At 44.0% G+C, this 18,441-nt stretch overlaps 2 protein-coding genes across 3 annotated transcripts in view; one reads left to right on the top strand and one right to left on the bottom strand.

Moving 5' to 3' along the window:
• Positions 1-3,359: 3,359 nt before the first annotated feature.
• On the top strand, positions 3,360-17,337 carry LOC125641150 (leukotriene C4 synthase). Its single transcript, XM_048860655.2, has 5 exons — positions 3,360-3,858; positions 11,802-11,901; positions 13,588-13,658; positions 14,512-14,593; positions 15,440-17,337. Exons 1-5 carry the CDS (start codon positions 3,801-3,803, stop codon positions 15,585-15,587), a joined length of 459 nt encoding a protein of 152 aa, XP_048716612.1. The 5' UTR covers positions 3,360-3,800; the 3' UTR covers positions 15,588-17,337.
• Positions 17,216-18,441, bottom strand: part of MGAT4B (alpha-1,3-mannosyl-glycoprotein 4-beta-N-acetylglucosaminyltransferase B) — a 104,171-nt gene continuing 102,945 nt past the window's right edge. For both annotated transcript variants that reach the window (XM_048860654.2, XM_048860653.2), the window contains exon 15: positions 17,216-18,437. In XM_048860654.2, coding sequence (XP_048716611.1) covers positions 18,414-18,437 — 24 coding nt within the window. In that variant the 3' untranslated portion in view covers positions 17,216-18,413. The remainder of the gene's footprint in view (positions 18,438-18,441) is intronic.

Here is an 18,441-nt window from a genome sequence, read left to right as displayed (position 1 = left end):
CCTAGGACAAATCCTATTCAACTTATTCATAAATGATCTGGAGAAAGGGGTAAACAGTGAGGTGGCAAAGTTTGCAGATGATACTAAACTGCTTAAGATCTTTAAGACCAAAGCAGACTGTGAAGAACTTCAAAAAGATCTCACAAAACTAAGTGATTGGGCAACAAAATGGCAAATGAAATTTAATGTGGATAAATGTAAAGTAATGCACATTGGAAAAAATAACCCCAACTATACATAAAATATGATGGGGGCTAATTTAGCAACAACTAATCAGGAGAAAGATCTTGAAGTCATCATGGATAGTTCTCTGAAGACGTCCACGCAGTATGCAGCAGCAGTCCAAAAAGCAAATGGGATGTTAGGCATCATTAAAAAAGGGATAGAAAATAAGAAAGAGAATATCTTACTGCCCTTATATAAATCCATGGTACGCCCACATCTTGAATACTGAGTACAGATGTGGTCCCCTCATTTCAAAAAAGATATACTGGCATTAGAAAAGGTTCAGAAAAGGGCAACTAAAATGATTAGGGGTTTGGAATGGGACCCATATGAGGAGAGATTAAAGAGGCTAGGACTTTTCAGCTTGGAAAAAAGGAGACTAAGGGGGGATATGATAGAGGTCTATAAAATCATGAGTCGTGTGGAGAAAGTGAATAAGGAAAAGTTATTTACTTGTTCCCATAATATAAGAAATAGGGGTCACCAAATGAAATTAATGGGTAGCAGGTTTAAAACAAATAAAAAGAAGTTCTTCACTCAGCGCACAGTCAACCTGTGGAACTCCTTGCCTGAGGAGGTTGGGAAGGCTAGGACTATAACGGGGTTTAAAAGAGAACTGGATAAATTCATGAAGGTTAAGTCCATTAATGACTATTAGCCAGGATGGGTAAGGAATGGTGTCCCTAGCCTCTGTTTGTCAGAGGGTGGAGATGGATGCAGGAGAGAGATCACTTGATCATTACCTGTTAGGTTCCCTCCCTCTGGGGCACCTGGCATTGGCCATTGTTGGTAGACAGAATATTGGGCTGGATGGACCTTTGGTCTGAGCCAGTATGGCCATTCTTATGTTCTCACAACCTGCAAACTCTCCTCAGCTACGTGTCCTTTGAAACTCTTGTCTGTTTCCTGCCTTTTTTATGTTGCTTGATTTAATTGTGCAGGAGTGGGAGAGCAGTTGCAACTCTGTACATCCAGGGAGAACTTGATCTAACAATCTGTTCATGTCTGAGTAATAAAAGCATCAGGTCCAGAGGGCACCAGCTGTAACCTCAGTGGAACTGTTGCATTACAGATCATAATGTATTATCACACTAAAGACATTACATTGTAACTTACTGTTGACTAATGTGGATCTTTTCCAGGCTACTAGCTATATGAGCATAGGTGCACACATGTGAGTTTCCAAGGACTCAAGGGGCTAATGCAAACTGCTATCAACCTTAGCTCTGAAATTGTCTTTTTGTACTTTCTTGCCTGTCACCGTGGCTACTTGTCTATATCTTTGGCTTGTAAACTGATGATTTTTGTCTGCAGTTAAAATAAGTGTGGTTTATCAGCAGATTCTAAACCTTGATTCTGCTTCTACAGAGTTATGAACACCAGAGACCAAAAAAAGAAAAGCAAATACAGTACAGCACTGTGTTAAACATAAACTACTAAAAAATTAAAGGGAAAAGTTAAAAAAAAATGGACACGGGAAGGAAACTGTTTCTGTGCTTGTTTCATTTAAATTAAGATGGTTAAAAGCACCATTTTTTCCCCCTGCATAGTAAAGGTTCAAAGCTCTATTAAGTCAATATTGAGTTGTAAACTTTTGAAAAAACACCCATAACTTTGTTTAGCATTACACACATTTCACAGCTATGAACAACCTCCCTTCCCAGGGTGTTTGTAACTCTGAGGTTCTACTGTATTGAAGTCAATGGAAGCGAGAGCAGGCCCTAAGTGACATTTCCCATACTATTTATGATAGAGACCTCAAATGGGTAAAATCTAACTTTTATGAAAATGTCAGGACACTTAAAGATGTAATACAATTGGAGGAAAATAGCCTATAAGGTTAGAGGACACAGTCATGTTGGATGAGTATTGCAAAATTTGGGCTTAGCTGTAGTGGACACTTGAAATTACTGAATTATTTTAACTTGACAAGAGTGAAATATAATCTAAACTACAATTTCTAGCTTCTGACCTGTATCATCAAGTCTTACCTCAGTCAGGATGGCAGCCTGTTTCTTTTGCTCTAGCTAGTGCACTTATTCCATTGGCAAGCCACTGTTCCTATCGTCTATGGAATTTTTAAGAGGCTCTTTCAAGCATAATATCTTCCCTCTCCAACAAAAATTAAGGAAAACATCCTCAGTGGATGTTGAATGATATTTTGATTTCTTAAACAGGGGAGTTAAAAAGCCAAAATCAATCTCTTCATTTACCCCCTCTGTTTTGGAGCAAGAATTTGTTAGCATTTTGCTGAAAACAAATTAGGCACTTGTGAGTCAGGGAGAAGCATTGTTCAAGAGTTATGGAACTCCTGTTACCCAAATTTTACATCTAGAGTTGTGTTTTAGAGGATTCTGACGCCAGTCTAAATTTATTTGACCCATAATCTACTCCTTAATTTACAGTTGTGTTCCCTTAAACAAGGAAACAGTTGCTCCACCTTAGCAACTCCAGGGGAATTCCAAATGAGAACCCGTAAGCACTCTGGGTAAAATTTTCAAAAATGCGTTCTTGTTCTTTTGCCTACTTCAAGAAAATGTTATTGTGTGAGTAAGATAAGAGCAGAATTGAATTTCCCCTCTTTTAATGTTGATAAACTGTGTTTTTTGTTTAATATTTAATCTTTCCCCATGTATTTCATATTGTTCCAGCTGCCCCAGCTACCCTTGGGGTCTGCAAACAGTTCCTTCCTGGGCTGAGAACTTGGCCAGGGGAAATATCGGCTTGTGTGGAATGTAAAAAGCTTCTGAAAGCTGGACTATGTAATGGAGAAGGAAAAACAGCTGTACCACCTCCCTGAAATCCCTAGGCCAAGAAGAGGCTAGAACCTGGACTCCTCCAGCAGTCTTAAGTATTTCAAGCTGGCCAAGAATAACAGCCCCAAAGAAAAGGCCGCGGGAGGGAGTCCAGCTTTTAGGTTGCAGCTTTTAAATAAATAAAACAAACAAACCCCTCACTGGCCGGTGTGGTTTGGAGTCTCCTTGACCCAGGCACGAAAAGGAAAAAACACCCCCCACCCTCCTCCCAGTACCATTCGAGGCGGGGATGGGTCAGTTTCCCCCTTGCCCACGGGCTCCGCTCCCGCCCCTTTCTCCTGCCTCTTCCCCACCCCTGCTCGTCTCTCTCTCAGTCCTTCCACCCCCCGGCTGCAGGGACGCGATTGCAGAGCCCGCTGGGATTCCCCCGCGCGAGCTGCTGGCCTGGGAGCGGGGCTCCGCAGGGGACCCGGGGGGCGGCCGCTCGTGCGCGCTCCCAAGCCTGTGTCCGCACAGGAAGGACTTTGGGCACCGCCCCCCCCAAGAGCAAGAATTTGCTTTTCTGACCTCGGTCCCTAGGGCTGGCCACGTCTTCCCCGAGCCAGGCACTCGCCTACCTGCTGTCGCTGCGGCTGTCCAGGAACAGCTCTGCAGCATGCAAGGGGTTAACTAGCGCTGCGAGGAGGAAGCACATGCTAGCGCGGAGCAGTAGCTGGCGGCGGCGGTGTACACACGGCAGGGGGAGCGGACCGTACTCCGCAGTCACTCCCCTGCAGGAGCTGGGACCGGTTTTTTGCCCCAACGCCCGTCAGACCCAAGATGCTGGATCAGATCGCGTTGCTAGCCGCTGTGACCGTCCTGGGAGTCTTGGAGCAAGGTACCGTGCCCGGCCCTTCCCCATTCACTGCCGCTGTGTCATTGCAGCGGGGGGGTCACCAAGCTGTGCGGGATGAAAGGCTGCTTTTGTCCTGGGCGGTAAATGATGCAAATTGTTTCGGGGATGCTCGGGATGAAGATGGTCATCGCCACCGCTGGTATTTGAGTTGCAAAGAGCTCAAATGACTTGCAGCCCTCACACCTCATCATGTGCTACAGAAATGAAAATGAAATGTTAACTGGAAACTAACAGTTGACTTACCGGCGTTATCAATTCACTATTCACAAGGTGTGTGAGGTAATATCTTTTACTGGACCAACTTCTGTTGGTGAGGGAGACAAGCTTCTGAGCTACACAGAGCTCTTCAGCTCTGAGAATGGTCCTCTCAGCCTCACAGTTTAATACATGGTGGAATAGATTAGAATAGGCTAAACAATCTGTTCCACCTTGCATTTAGCTGTGACATTGGAAGTATCTTTCCCAGACCTGAAAAAGAGCTCCATGCGGCTTGAAAGCTTGTCTCTCTCACCCAGAGAAGTTGGTCCAATAACAGATATTACCTCACCCACCTTGTCTCGCTAATATTTTGGGACCAACACGGTTACTACAACACTACATACAACTAGTGTTTGAACAGTATATACCAGAGGTAGAAAATTTATTTAGTCCAGTCCAAGGAGTACTGGAATTAGAGTTAAGAGAAGAGATCCTCAGATTGAACATCATGGAGGAGACTGTTGCAGCTGTATAGAGAAGGTTGAGTTGAATGGGTTTTGGGGGTGGAGGGAGGTTGGTTTTTTTACTTGAAGCAGGGATTCAATCTCTTTACACTGTATTTTTCATATATAGCAATCTCACTACAATCACAGTTCTCATCTTAGAGTTTAGAATTAATTTTCTGAGAATTGACAAGTAAATCTGTTAATTAGTTTAGGAGTTATAATTCATTTTAAAATGTGCCTTTTAAGGAATCTGGCACCTTGTCAGATCATTTTTTGTCCCTAACAATCCTAATAATGGAATGATACAGACTCCTCAAACTTTTCGTACAGTTAAAGCTAACTGAACTCATTCATAGGCTACACTTTTTGGAATTAATGGTCATTTTGCATATTCATTAAGTGAAAGTTTCTTCAAGTATCAGAGTAACAGCCGTGTTAGTCTGTATTCGCAAAAAGAAAAGGAGTACTTGTGGCACCTTAGAGACTAACCAATTTATTTGAGCATGAGCTCACGAAAGCTCATGCTCAAATAAATTGGTTAGTCTCTAAGGTGCCACAAGTACTCCTTTTCTTTCTTCAAGTAGCGGCTGAAGAATGTTCTATACAGAGACTTGCACAAAGAACTGCTCTCTTTCAAAATGGCTTCCATATTTACCTTGTTCCCACTGGGAGTGAGGCCATAGAGTGCCCTCAATTAGCCATTTTGAAAAAAGGGATAGACACCATCTTCCCAGAGGGGCATTGTGTCATCTCAGTCCCATTGAAAACAATGGGAAATGGTTGCTGTTTTGAAAGAGGACACTTGTTCATGAGTTCCTCTGAAAGAGATTTTATGCGTCAGCTTCTGTTATGACAAATTTGTTATGAAAAATTATGAGAAATCCTAATTTCCCATGGGGAGGTGGAATTAATGTAGATTGGCCACTCACAGATCCCCATAACACCAGGCAATCTGGTACTTCTGGGAATGACATGGGCCTGCGTGATCCTGCCCATGCTGCCATGTGCGCATGCAAGGTTACCTGGCAAGCCATTTTGAAGCGCACCCTGCCCTGCCCAGGTGACCTCATGTGCACAGTCAGAGAGGCAGGGTAGTGCACTCTTCAACATGGTGTCCCCTGTCAACTGCCAGACAAAACCATGACTGGTTTTGCCCCAGTGCCTGGTAGGGTGACCAGATGTCCCGATTTTATAGGGACAGTCCCGGTATTTGGGGCTTTTTCTTGTATAGGCGCCTATTACCCCTCACGTTCGTCCCGATTTTTCACACTTGCTATTTGGTCACCCTAGTGCTGGGTGGGTGGCAAACCTTAGAAAACAGGACCGTTCAGTTTAAAACCAGATGAATGGCTTGCCTAAAGTAACGTGTCCTCAGAAATCATTTAAATCTAATCTGGGCCCCAAACACTGTCATGATTTTAGCCATTTTATGACTATAGGAGAGAGAGTGAAGGTCATTTTGGGTGCTTGATTGTTTCCATACTTGAGCATGTCTGAATTTCTTTTCATTTAAAGCTTAACTCCAAATTTCTTGGGTATTTAAGGCTTGATTGGGGAATAATTGAAATATCCCTGTACTGTATTTTACCCAGAATTCATCTTTAATTCCATTTTAACGTAGGCTTGGTCTGGGATTAAAGAAATGTTTCCTGACCGTAAGAATTATTAGATGGTGGAAGCACCATTGCTCTGGGACACTTAAAACCAGACTGAACAAGGAATTTGAAAGTGTAGTGTAACAAGGTAATCCTCCACTGGCCGAGATGAGCTAGCCTTTTCAGGTCTAATTGCTCTATTACTCTGAGTATACTCTGCAGTTGAGTAGAGGAATTCTGCCTCCCTCAAAACATTCACCTCACCTGCATTTGCAATTGATGACTCAGGTTTTGTAGTCTCTCCCCTGATCTATGTCATTCTAAAGATGTTGGTCATTTCTCTGTAGTTAAGGTCTTGAAAGCATTTTCAGTACAAAGAGCAATTTGCTGCTGTTCTAAAATTGTAGGAAGAATGTCCTTTTGGGAGAAGAATCAGATGTTGCTAAATTTGGGGAGAATGGGCTAATGTTGGAAGTGTGCCTGTAATATAAAAATAAATACATAAAACATTGTTTTTTCCCTGTCTGGAAAACTTGTGACACTTGTTTTATGTCCTATGTCTACAACGGTTAGCCTGAGAAACTGCAAACTGGGGATGTTTTTGTTGGATTTTTGGTGACCACTAGTGCCTTGTAGCAAATGTGGAATGCAGTGCAGTTGTAGCCGTGTTGGTCTCAGGAAATGTGAAAGTTTCATGTTTGAAATAGGACCATCAGATATTTCAGAGAGTCCCTGAAACAGAGGGGGATTGAAAGTATAGGATAAGTCTAATATGAAAAAAATTAAAGTTATCTTAAGTTTGGTTAAGGAAATAAATCTGTGTTGTAAAGAAAGGCCCCGACTACCAAGTAGAAGGAAGGCCTAGAAAATAATGAGATAAAACCAAAAGGAATGAAGTAGGGAGAATGTCTGGTTTAAAGAATAACTAACGAGATAAGGGGAAGTTTCTAAAAAGAAGTTTATAAAAAGAAGGAGTGACTGCAGATAGTTTTAAATCAAACAAAGATAATCTGTTTTAAAATGAGCCAACATGGCCCTTCCCCAACCCACACAGCAGTGTTAAATCCTGTGTGAACCCAGGTGTAATGGAAAAGCTGTTGAACAACAAGAAAGAGGGGAGGAAAGGCCTTGGGAAGAAATAAGGTTGTAAAGATTACCTGGATTAAGACTGGAAATAAGGGTGAACTGTCTTAACTTTTTCTGGGGTGTGTGTGCTGAAGTCTGTAATTGGCAGTGACATCGCTTGTTTAAAGGTATTAAAAAGTAAATGCTTAAAGGGTTCATTGCGAATACCCGCTTGATCATTCTGGAGCCAACCAAAATGGGTCTAAGTACCCCAGGGTTTAGCCTGTTTGTAAGTAGTTTGATTACATGCTTATACATTTTTTGTACTATTTGGATGTAGTAAATCGCTTATTATTTAGGCTTTTTTTTTTTTTAGCGCAACTGCCCTAGAATGCCCCTACATCCTAGCTTCCACTTTGACAACTTTGTCTCAAGTAGGGAGACACATATATTATTGGATCAAGGAATTTTTCCAGGGGGTTTTAGAAGTATTCAACTGTAGGCATCTTGCACTTTGCAGATGGCATATAGAAAGTGAGTCACAGAGCACTAGTTTTATACCTACAGGTCTTTGCTAACAAATGTTGGACTGGGTCACAGCCTTGGTCATGCAAAGTAGCATCATTTTATGCCTAGGAAGTTTTTCTGTTGGGTTTGTCTACACTTACACTTACACTTAAGGAGGAGAAACAGTGATGAACAGATAGATTTCTCCCAGCATTTTTGAGGATGATGAGATGAGGCTGAATTAAGGTTGTTTGGCTGATAGTAAGTTATTAATACACTTAATCACAGTTTAACAAAGGTGGAAGCTTAGTGTTCAGTAAATGTACACAAATGTCTGATACCGAAGTGTTGAAAGCACAGTGGGCTTCTGTTTTCTTTTTCTTTTGGGCAAAGCTTTCCCCTTTTGCCCCCTTGCGTCAGTGTAATATTGTGTTTGTCCAGAGATGCATAAAAGGCTCTATTGACAAAAATGTAAAGTCTGAACAGATTCAACTGGCTTCCCTCTGGGAGTTGCCTCTGAGGAAAAAGCTTGAACGTGGGTTATTGCAAAGCTTGGGGTGGGTTTTGTAATGTATCATTCTAAGAGCCACCTGTAGTGTGTAATCCTTCGTTCTTACACTGTGCATATATTTCAGATCCCTACAGCAGGGCTAGGGTTCTCAAGCGGCCCTCTCTGATGGGGATGGTTAATTATACAAATTCTTGTTGCGCGCCTGGGGTTTCCTATGGGAACGTGCTGTTCAATTGTTCCCAGGTGCAAGTAAACTTGTAACAGGTTTAAACTTTGTTTATTGACTAAGCATAAAAAAAGTGCAGTAACAGGGTTGTGCAATGAAACTAATCTCATGCGTTATTGACTGTTTATAGGGGACTGAACTGAGAATATGTGGTGACACCTGATGTTCTCAGCGTTATGCCAAAATCCAGCACTGTGAGCACTAGTCTATGCAGTGTCTTTAAATCAGCCTGCACGTTTTTGAGAGGTGCCTTGGGGACAACAAAATGAGAGAGAGAGAGGGAAAAAAAGCAGCCTTTATTTAGGGGGCTGTGTTTTACTGACATGCAGAGAAGTTGACAGGAATTAATATTTGATTAGATCTTGCTTCTGAAGCTCTCCCCACATATCCTGTAGATAGCACTGAACTGTGTACATAGCCAGGCAAGATATCAGCCGTATCTGCTCTCTGGCTGTTTTCTTGGGGTTTTACTGAACTCTGTAGCTGAATGGTACATCAGTGGCATTTGTCATATCACAATCAAAGTGATGATGTAGTTCTTATTCACTGGGTTCTAGCTCTTTTGTAAGTTTCCTCCCCAATATTATATTTACATCGGAATTCTTATTAATAGGAAGAAATGTGCTGAACAGATCAACAATTGGATAAGGACATGTGTGTTTTTAAAAGAGTGATTAAGTAGGGGGGAAGGATAGCTCAACGGTTTGAGCATTGGCCTGCTAAACCCAGGGTTGTGAGTTCAATCCTTGAGGGGGCCATTTAGGGATCTGGGGCAAAAATTGGGGATTGGCCCTGCTTTGAGCGGGGGGTTGGCCTAGGTGACCTTCTGAGGTCCCTTCCAACTCTGATATTCTATTCTATGATTAAGTAATATTTATTGAAGTTGCATTACAACATCAGATTATGTAAATCTCTTCTTTCCTCCAAGTGTGTCTATACCAGCCTCCTCTACTATACGGGACATGAGCGCTGCTCATCTGTAATGTCTTTCTCCTCCTTAAAACTGATTTCTGTTCCTTAAGCCCATCTATATTGATCTCTCAGTATTTTCCTTTATCTGAACCATTGTCCTGGTCATCACTTGTCTGTGTTAGATTGTAACGGCTCTGGATCGCGGCTGTATCTTTGTATGTACTGTGAAGTACGTTATAGCTTTCCAAAGCCATATAAATGCTGAATAGTAAATGTCTTCCTCTAGTGGCTGCAGACTACAGGTGCTAAAAACCCAGCATGGCTACACAAGAGTGAATGTTTTGCAGGTTGCCTCTAAGATAATAGATATTGTTATTGACACATGGATCCCATCAGAATATGACACTGGAGAGAGAGAGAAGAACCCATGTATATTCGAATTGTCCTATAAGAACAGGGAATTACATCACCTAGGTTCCCAATTAGGGTTCAGTGTGTCTATTGTGTAAACAAGCTTGGGGCAAGAAGGACAGTGGGGGGGCGGGAGGGCTTCTTAACCTATTTCCATGTGCGTGCACAACTGCATTTAGTGACTTGAAAGCCCACAAGGTTGTGCTTTTCCAAACCGACTTTTTATTTTTTTTCATCTGCTGCATGCTTTGCACCTGACTGTGCCTGCTTAGGCATTGAGTTTCTGGAGAACAGCTGAATCTGACCCTGGTGAACGTGGCCCAGCTGCATGCAAAGTGCTGCTTAGTGTAGCAACCGGGTACAGGCTTCAAAGGAGCAGCCAGCACCCATTCTCAGAAGACACAGAGTTGAATTTGGCAAAGTTCAGTTTAAAAAGACATAAGCTGCTGCGCCTTATTGCAAAAGCTGCAAAAATCATCCTTCCAGGGCGGGGTGTTGGTCTTTACACCAATGCCAGCTGATAGTGTTTGGCTCTAGCTCTGGCACCATCCGTGTTCTTAGTCCTTGGGCTTGGATCCTGACACGTCCAGATCCATTCTTATGCGTCAGCTGTCCATCCCACAGGCTCCAGCTACTTCCTCACTGATTGTGTGTAACAAAAGGAGGAGGTGGGTTTTGAACAGGTCCCTTTGAGTCCTGTTCTTTGCTTTCACCCTGAACATCTCCCTTTTCTTAGGGCTTGAGGGGAAGGGAGCTCTTGCCAGTGTCACCAACTCTCGCCGTGTTATCACGGGGGTGGCGCTCTGTGGTTGTGCTCAGGAATTTGGCAAGTGCTGCCTGCGGTTCCTCCTTCCGCAGCCAGGCACCGCTTTACAACTGGAGTGGGTCAGAGCTGGAGCAGGGCTGTGTGGGCGTGTCCCTGCCCCCACACACACTTTCCCAAAGCTCAGCTGTTGCACTGCAGCCTCACCAGTCAGGCAGTTTTAATGGAGGTAGGTTCTCAGGGCAGCCCTGTCCCTTGGAGATGGGCCAGCTTTCGGGGAAGCGAGTTGTGAGAAGCAGGAGCATCGATAGGGTGACCCGATGTGCCGATTTTATGGGGACAGTCCCGATATTTGGGGCTTTGTCTTGTATAGGCTCCTATTACCCCCCCGCCCCACCCCACCCCGTCCCAATTGTTCACGCTTGCTGTCTGGTCACCCTAAGCACAGAGGACCTGGGGCCAGAGGACATGTGGGCTAGTGGAAGAGCACTGGCCTGGAACTCAATAGACCTGAGTTATGCTCTCGGCTCTGTCACTGGATTGCGTGTGACCTTGGGCAAGTGACTCTGGCTCTGCCTCAGTTTCCCCAGCTGTAAAATGGGGATACAACAATACTTCACTTGAGAGCTGCTGATTAAAAGTGCTAGGATAAGAGCTAGGACATTAATTATTATGATCATTCGTATGCATTTAAGGTTGAATTTTCAGCCTATAATCACCCCACATATGCTGAGCATTGTCAGGGGCATTAACCAGAAGACTGTCCAAAACTATGATTAATATTTTGGCCTAAAAATAATGAGATCTCTTTTAATGTCATGATTTGGGGGTTTCTGAATCATGATTTTCAAACTTGGGGGGTGGGCAGTCCTGCATTGTTCTGGAGCAGCGTGCAACTGGAGCTGTGTCTAACTTTAGCTGGTTATGAAACAGAATACACTGGGGTGTCCGTTACTGCGGCTGCTAGCTGTGTGTGAGATTGCTATGCAAAGCACGAGTCAAAGTCTAAATTGTCTGTGCCATACAGTCTGTTCAATACAATGTACATACATGAAATAAATGGGGTATTTATTTAGTCTACCCATTAATAGTGTCTGATTTTCATAGACTGTAATTAAAATCTATAAGCATGGTGGCTATTTTTAGAACTCCCTTAGTTCCAACCCAGATAATGCATGGGCTAGTGTAATGAGTGTAACATACAATGTACAGCTTTGTTCTCTTCTTCCAGCCTATTTTGCGCTGCAGGTGATCTATGCCAGACGGAAATACAAAGTCTCCCCCCCGGATACAGCAGGCCCACCAGAATTTGAGAGAGTCTTCAGAGCTCAGTAAGAGAGTTTTCCTTTACTCGCTGTGTTTACACCTAAACTGAGGCTAGAGCCAGACGCTACATCTAATCTCCCTTGAAAGACTGATCCAGATCAGATCTTCACCACTCAGGCTTACTGCTGGTTCCAGCCACAGATCCTGTCTGATGTTTAGCAGCGTTATGAATTTAAGCTCCCAGGCTCCTCTTTTGAAGGGGTCATGCAGGGTTCCTTTGAGGTGTAACATGCCAGCTCAGGAAGTAAATTCTGCCCAGGCTGTGTTCCCGTTCACGCTGTTGAGTGAAGGGGTGCATAGTGAGAGACGGCTGTAGCCTCAAGAACCCTAAGGCCCCGCCTTTCTTTAATCTCTGCACTTTAAGGAGGGTCTGACTCAGCGCTATTCCTGGGGCAAGACACAAGGCCTTGGAAACAGGCTCTTGCTCAGGTCTGCCACACTGCTAACGAACGTGGGACTCAGTTGTTTCTCCATTCAAAAGGGGAGAGGAAGCGTGTGCTCGTTTTAACCACGTTCTGCCTCTTACTTCCACAAGGAGCCAAAAGGCATGGGCTGCGATTTGCGATGACGACTGGACGGCTCGTTTCAATCTAGCAGTAAATTTTGAACAGATAATAGTCTGTAGTTTCTCACTCAGCAAACAGTCAATGTGTGGACTGGCAGATATGCTCACGTGAGTTCATTTAAGACACCCGGAAATGCCACCAAGCGTGAAACGCCACGGCCAGTTCCAGCCCACAAACCTTTGTCTAATTCTGTGAATGGCAGAAGATGTGAGGCTGAGAATCTCTGTTGCATCTTTTGTAGGGGAAGTGATGTGATCATTGTTACCTGGGGAAGGTTATTTCTGTGGCAGTTGATTCTGAGAGATGAGCTGCTTTGATATGTTTTTAAAAACACAGATTTATTACTTCATAGTGGAAAACCAGCAGGCTCTCTCTCTCTCTAGCTAAAAAATGCATTTGCTTTATAAAATTTGCAGCACTCCTGTTTCTGACTCAAATATGGCATATCCCCTAGGGCCAGAGGAGAAGATTTTGGCTAAATTTTAGATGAGTTGTCCATGGAATTGTAAAACTTTTCACATTTGGACACGTCATCATGTACTGCTTGCAGACGATTTAGTGCCTTTTGCCATTTAAAAAAAAGGAGCTGGAGGGTGCCAGAATGCTCCTTTGGGGACTTTTAAAGTTGAGCAAAAGTTTGACTCAGCACAGTAGTGTGATGCAGAGCAATTCTTAAACACCTACAACTTTACGCTTTAGTTGATTGTGTAATTTCCTATTAATAACCTAAAGGGGGGAAATACCTTACACATGTTTAATTCCAGATCTGATGCAGAAAGCCAGCGGGCTGGGGCAAACTATATGACCTCTGCCTTAGTCTGTAAATCTCTGAAGAGGAGATTATGCCACTGCTGCTCAGGATTGGAGGGAGATGCTAATTTTGGCCACGTGTTCAGAAGATTGACAGCACTGCAAATATTGGTTTACTGGTGCTTTTCCTTAGCCCATGTTGCATATTTGCCCTACAGTGCAGAAAGGGGACCCGTTGACCATAATACCACAAACTGATCCTGCCTACGCGCGAATATATTTTTGAAAATGAATTGCTAAATGCACTGCCCTGAGAGGGGGTTTATGTGGGCTTTTGCTTTCAGTTTTAACTTTCTCTTCTCTGGTTCTCCTCAGGGCGAACTGCTCCGAATACTTTCCAATCTTTGTGTCTGTCCTATGGGTGGCTGGAATCTTCTTCCAACAAGGTAAAATAATTAAAAAATCCCACCAAAATCCAGACACTGTTCTGGGTTTATACCATTGGTGCACTTACAGCAAACCATTGCTAGCTAATTGCTGGAAACAAGCTGCCTCCTGGAGCTCAAGGATGAGCTGTTTCGGCATGGGGAAGTGGGAGGGGATAGGGGAGAAAAAGGCCAGACTTACTTAAATGAAACTCAGTTGGTTTGGGCAGCTATATTTTAATACTGAAAATCTGACATGCCAACCTCTTCATAAGATATGGAGGTATCTGTGCCATTCCCAAGGGAGACATTTACGTGATTGCATTGTCCTGTGGCTGGTTAGTGCTTCTAGGCTTTAGAGATGAACTAGTCCTGTCTTCCTCCTACTCCTTAAGCTGCTAAACTTTGCTCCTATATGGCCTCGACGTGCAGGAGTTCCTAAAGGTCTCAGGCAATATACTGCTATTCATTTATTTCTCCTAAAGAGGGAGGGGTGTGGAAATATGGCTTTTAGCCTAGGGAAAAAGCCATGACTACCCCTCCCAGCAGAGGTGGCAGAAGCTTCCTTCCCCCCCCCAGGCCCTGCGCCCCCCCCTTCCCTTGAGGCCCCCCTCCCACACCACCTCTTCCCCCAGCCCCTGCCCCCTCTCACTCATCCTTATGGCCAGTAAATAGTGGGAGGGCAGTAGGCCTCTGCCTCCCAGTCAGCACTGGGTGCACTGGTCAGATGTCTCACGGTCCATTTGTAATTCTGATTTTGCTGAATTGTTCTCTTCCAATTACTTGTCAGACTTTGTAGCCTTCAGACTCTGGCCGTGAAGCATTTAGCGCACTGCCCCATGGTAATGATTTTGGTTCTTGGCTTCACATCTAGGTGTGGCTGCAGTCTGTGGGCTACTCTACTTGTATGCTCGGTACCAGTACTTCCAGGGATATACGCTCTCTGCTCATGGAAGGTGAGTACGTAGCCAGGCATGAAATCGTGTGGGTGAAAGTGCCCAACAACGAGCCTGCCTTATACACATTAAAATCAGTGGGAGTTAGGTGCCGAAATACCTATGAAGAGGATCTGGGCCTGTATACTTTCCCACTTTGCTGTTAGAAACCCACTGCTGCTATTAATTTCCTCCCTGCCCCCCATGGCAAGAGCACCATGAATGTGTTACCAATTCATCAAGTGGGTCTAACCTGGAGTGTAACAATGGGCAGTGCAGTTCCTCTAAATGAAGCGTACATCTTTCCTCTGGAATGCTCACCGTCCATAAAACTCAACCTGCACTCGAGGCTGACTCCAGGGTGCTTAACAATAACTGTAGCCAGCTGCATTTATAACTTTAAACCTGCTGCTGCTGAAGGTTACTAGTTTGAGAAACAAGGTTATAACAAAGTAAATTGATTCTGTACTAGCTGAAGGGTTTTTAAGCATGCTAAAGCCAACACAAAAGTTTCCTGTTAAATAATTGCCTGGCCCAGCCACTCAGTGGCTCACTGAGTTTGTGCGTCCCACCTTGTCACCCACAAGCACTTGTGAAGCTGGCTGTTCTAGTGTGCAGCAGCTTCAGTGTGTCAACCACATATGCAAATGTGGTGGTCTTACTGTTTACCAGTGGCAAAGACACTTTGCTAGGCTGCACAGAACTTTCAGTAAATAGCTTTAAAAACCCCTTGATTTTTGAGGGTAGAAGTTGGCTGTTTTCAACGCCTGTTACAGACCCTGCTTGTTTTATATTAAAAAAAATATATATCCTTGCTGGCAGAGGAGGTCATTGTTCTCTTTTAATGAATGTTTTCTCCTCACACAGATTGGGGCCTATGTACTTCAGCGCCAAAGTTCTGTGGATTTTGATTGGTTTGTCCATGGCTGGGCTTTTGGTTCACTTCCTGTCACTCAGTTCTTTTGTGTGGAGAATGGAAATTCCAAGCAAACTGCAACTGCTCTTCCGGTGGTAAACAGGGCCTGTGACTGCTGACCTAAACCCTCCACTCAGCATCTCCTCCAACGCTGCCAGGCTGATGAGATTTTAATCTTTACTTTCTCCACGCTAAAGCCGTTCAAAATAGCGTGCTGTGGTGGAAGAGATCTAAAATACTCCCAAACTTATGTTCAGGCAGTTGTCCCCTGCGTCAATTCTCTTCCTTTAACGAGGGGGAAGAGGGAGAAAGTGGTTCTCTCCCTCCCGCCACCCCAGGTTATCCACAGCAAGTTCCACTTACTAGGAAACCGTTTTAATCACAAGTGGAGACTAGAGCAACGCTACAGTCATTTGCCTCAGTTGGCTTTTAAAACCCCTTCTCTTCCCCCACTAAACGTTGTGCATATGCATGTAGAAAAGCACAGGCTTGCTAGAGAAGCTAAAGACAGACGTGATTAGCAGCACATGCTGTTCTTCCTTCCCATCCCATGCACCCAGCTGAAACTAAGGATTTTGCCACCAGACTCAGCTTCGGTAGGATGTTGCTTAAGCTAATAAAAAGAGGCTGTTGTAATTCTCAGCTGTTTTGTCTATGCAGCAGTACTTCAAATAGAGCGTTAGTATACAGATAGTGGGAGGCAAGGTCTAGACCACCTATTTCTAGGACATTTGTTCATATAATGCTTAAATGCTTTTAGGCCCATGTTTTCTAATGGCTTATGGCACTGGGCACCCAAGATGAGATTGCTAGGATCTGCTTTGCTAAAGTTCTGGGTGCTCCTAGCTATCAAATTGGGCACTCAAAAGCATGACAATAACTGAAAAAGATGAGCTTTCATTTCCATGGCCAAACCAAGAGCTGTCACAGTCTGATGTTGCTTACCTTTGCTGAACTACAAGTTGCCTTGAAATTTTGACATTTTTACTCCATTGTAGTTACTTGTTGTTGCACTTACCTGAGCAATGGGAAACATACCCAGGTTTTCTGCTATAAGAGTCAATGCATCTAATGTCATAGGACAGTCCAGGGGTGCACTGCATACAGAGTTGGTGAGTGGAGACAGAAAAGAGCCAGAAAAGGTGAAGAAATACTTTCCCAGACTTACAGCTTTAGATATACTGGTTTGAAGGGGAGGAACACAGAAGAAAATTGCTGAAGTATTGTTTTATAACCACACTTTAAAAGCAAAAGCCATTCAAAGAAAGGCCCTCTCCTAACCCAACAGAAACTTGCATCAGTTTTAATAAAGGAATTAGGGAGGGAGGAATTAAGTCCCTCTACTTGGATTCAGAGCCACTGAGAATGTTTTCAGCATCCTGTGACCCTTCTCAGTAGTAGACTAGTAAGGGGGGATAAAAAGCACATTTTAGATGTAATATATTAGGAGTGAGAGTTTAGCAGTGGTTCCTTTTCCTCGTTTACGCAGAGCTGGCGTACAGGCTGTTCAGTTATGCTACTCCAGCTCCCTGCCTGTAGAAGCAGGGCACCTGGAATTGGCACCGGTGCCACGAGCAGCTCTGCCTTGGCTAAATTATCACCCCAGTTAGAATCCAGAGGTACGTTGCCGAGCCATGGGAAGGGAAAGCAATTGTACAATCTGCAAGTTAAATATGAAGAGCCTCTTGCTAGAAAGTTAAAACCTTGAGTGAAGACAAGGGCAAGGATTTTAAATTTAATTAAACTTTATTACAGTGCACGTTATTTTTAATATATATTTATATAGAGATGTACTTGAAAAATCAAATGTATCCAATAATAAAAAATACAGCACATTAAAGTAGTATAATGCATTCCAGTGTATAGCTGAAGAGACATTGGGATTTCAGAAAAAACTTTGAGAAATTACACGACTCCCTACCATTTTAGAACTGGGCTACTTATTTTCAAAATTCACATCAACCAGTAACTGAAATATTTATTAAAAAGATGGATTTTGCACTCAAAATCTCAAGGCGTGAAGACACTGATGCCTTCAACGTAAGTTTTATTCAGGGGCCGTGTTCAACCCTGGCAGGCACAGTGTGGTTTAGTATTTCCCTGCCATACCGATATACGTAATCTCCTCTGGTAGAGCCATGACCCTTCCTGGACCAAGAGGAGAGCTCCATCTTCCTACTCACTTAATCCTCAGCTGTAGTCCTGGAGGAAACGCCTCTTGCTGGGGCAAGGGGAAATGAAGCAATTCAGGCAGTGATGGTTTCCCCCAATATACCTCAACCCTGCTCTGCAGTTGGTAAGGGGAATTCAGTCACCCTGTGCTCATTGCAAAACCCTCCCCCTTCACTGCTCCAGCAATAGGGCCCCCACCCAATATAGCCAGGGTCTGCCCTTTCCTGGGCTGAAGATACGTATGGCCTTCCTGCTCATTAGATCCTTCGTTCTGTAAGCACGCCAAACCGTGCTGTAAGTTCGTCTGATCCAGCTGCTACACTCAGGGAGCCATGTCCCTGAGAGGATGAGTGACAGTGTGGTCCTCGCCCAGGGGAACAAACCAAACCTTTAAAGTAGGAGTATTTTCCCTTGGTCTCTATACAGCAAGAGCGGACAGTTTGACCGCCCCCCGCAAAGTCAGCTGCAGCCAACACGTGCCAGTGCGGGCCCTGGTGCTCTCTTGTTTAATGCCAGCCAGCACCCACCTATGGAAATGTTTCCCCTCCATGTAGTCTGTTGTGGAGCTTGCCAGGATTTGTGTATTTTGGCCGCAGACTTGTTTCTTCTTCCTGGCTTAGAGCAGATGGTGGCGCTGTGCATGCAACACTTTCACACTGTTTGCAGACTGGGGGGAGGGAATGAAAGGGAGAGGAAGATTGGGAGGAGGGACTGAGCAACGGCTTTGCGCATCCACCCTTCGTCCTGGGAATTTCATTCTGCTTTTTTCAGAAAAATCTGA

The sequence above is a fragment of the Caretta caretta genome, chromosome 8 (assembly GCF_965140235.1).
Source record: "Caretta caretta isolate rCarCar2 chromosome 8, rCarCar1.hap1, whole genome shotgun sequence".
NCBI lineage: Eukaryota > Metazoa > Chordata > Testudines > Cheloniidae > Caretta > Caretta caretta.
Note: the sequence above shows the minus strand (reverse complement) of the source record. Positions and strands in the feature narration are given on the sequence as shown.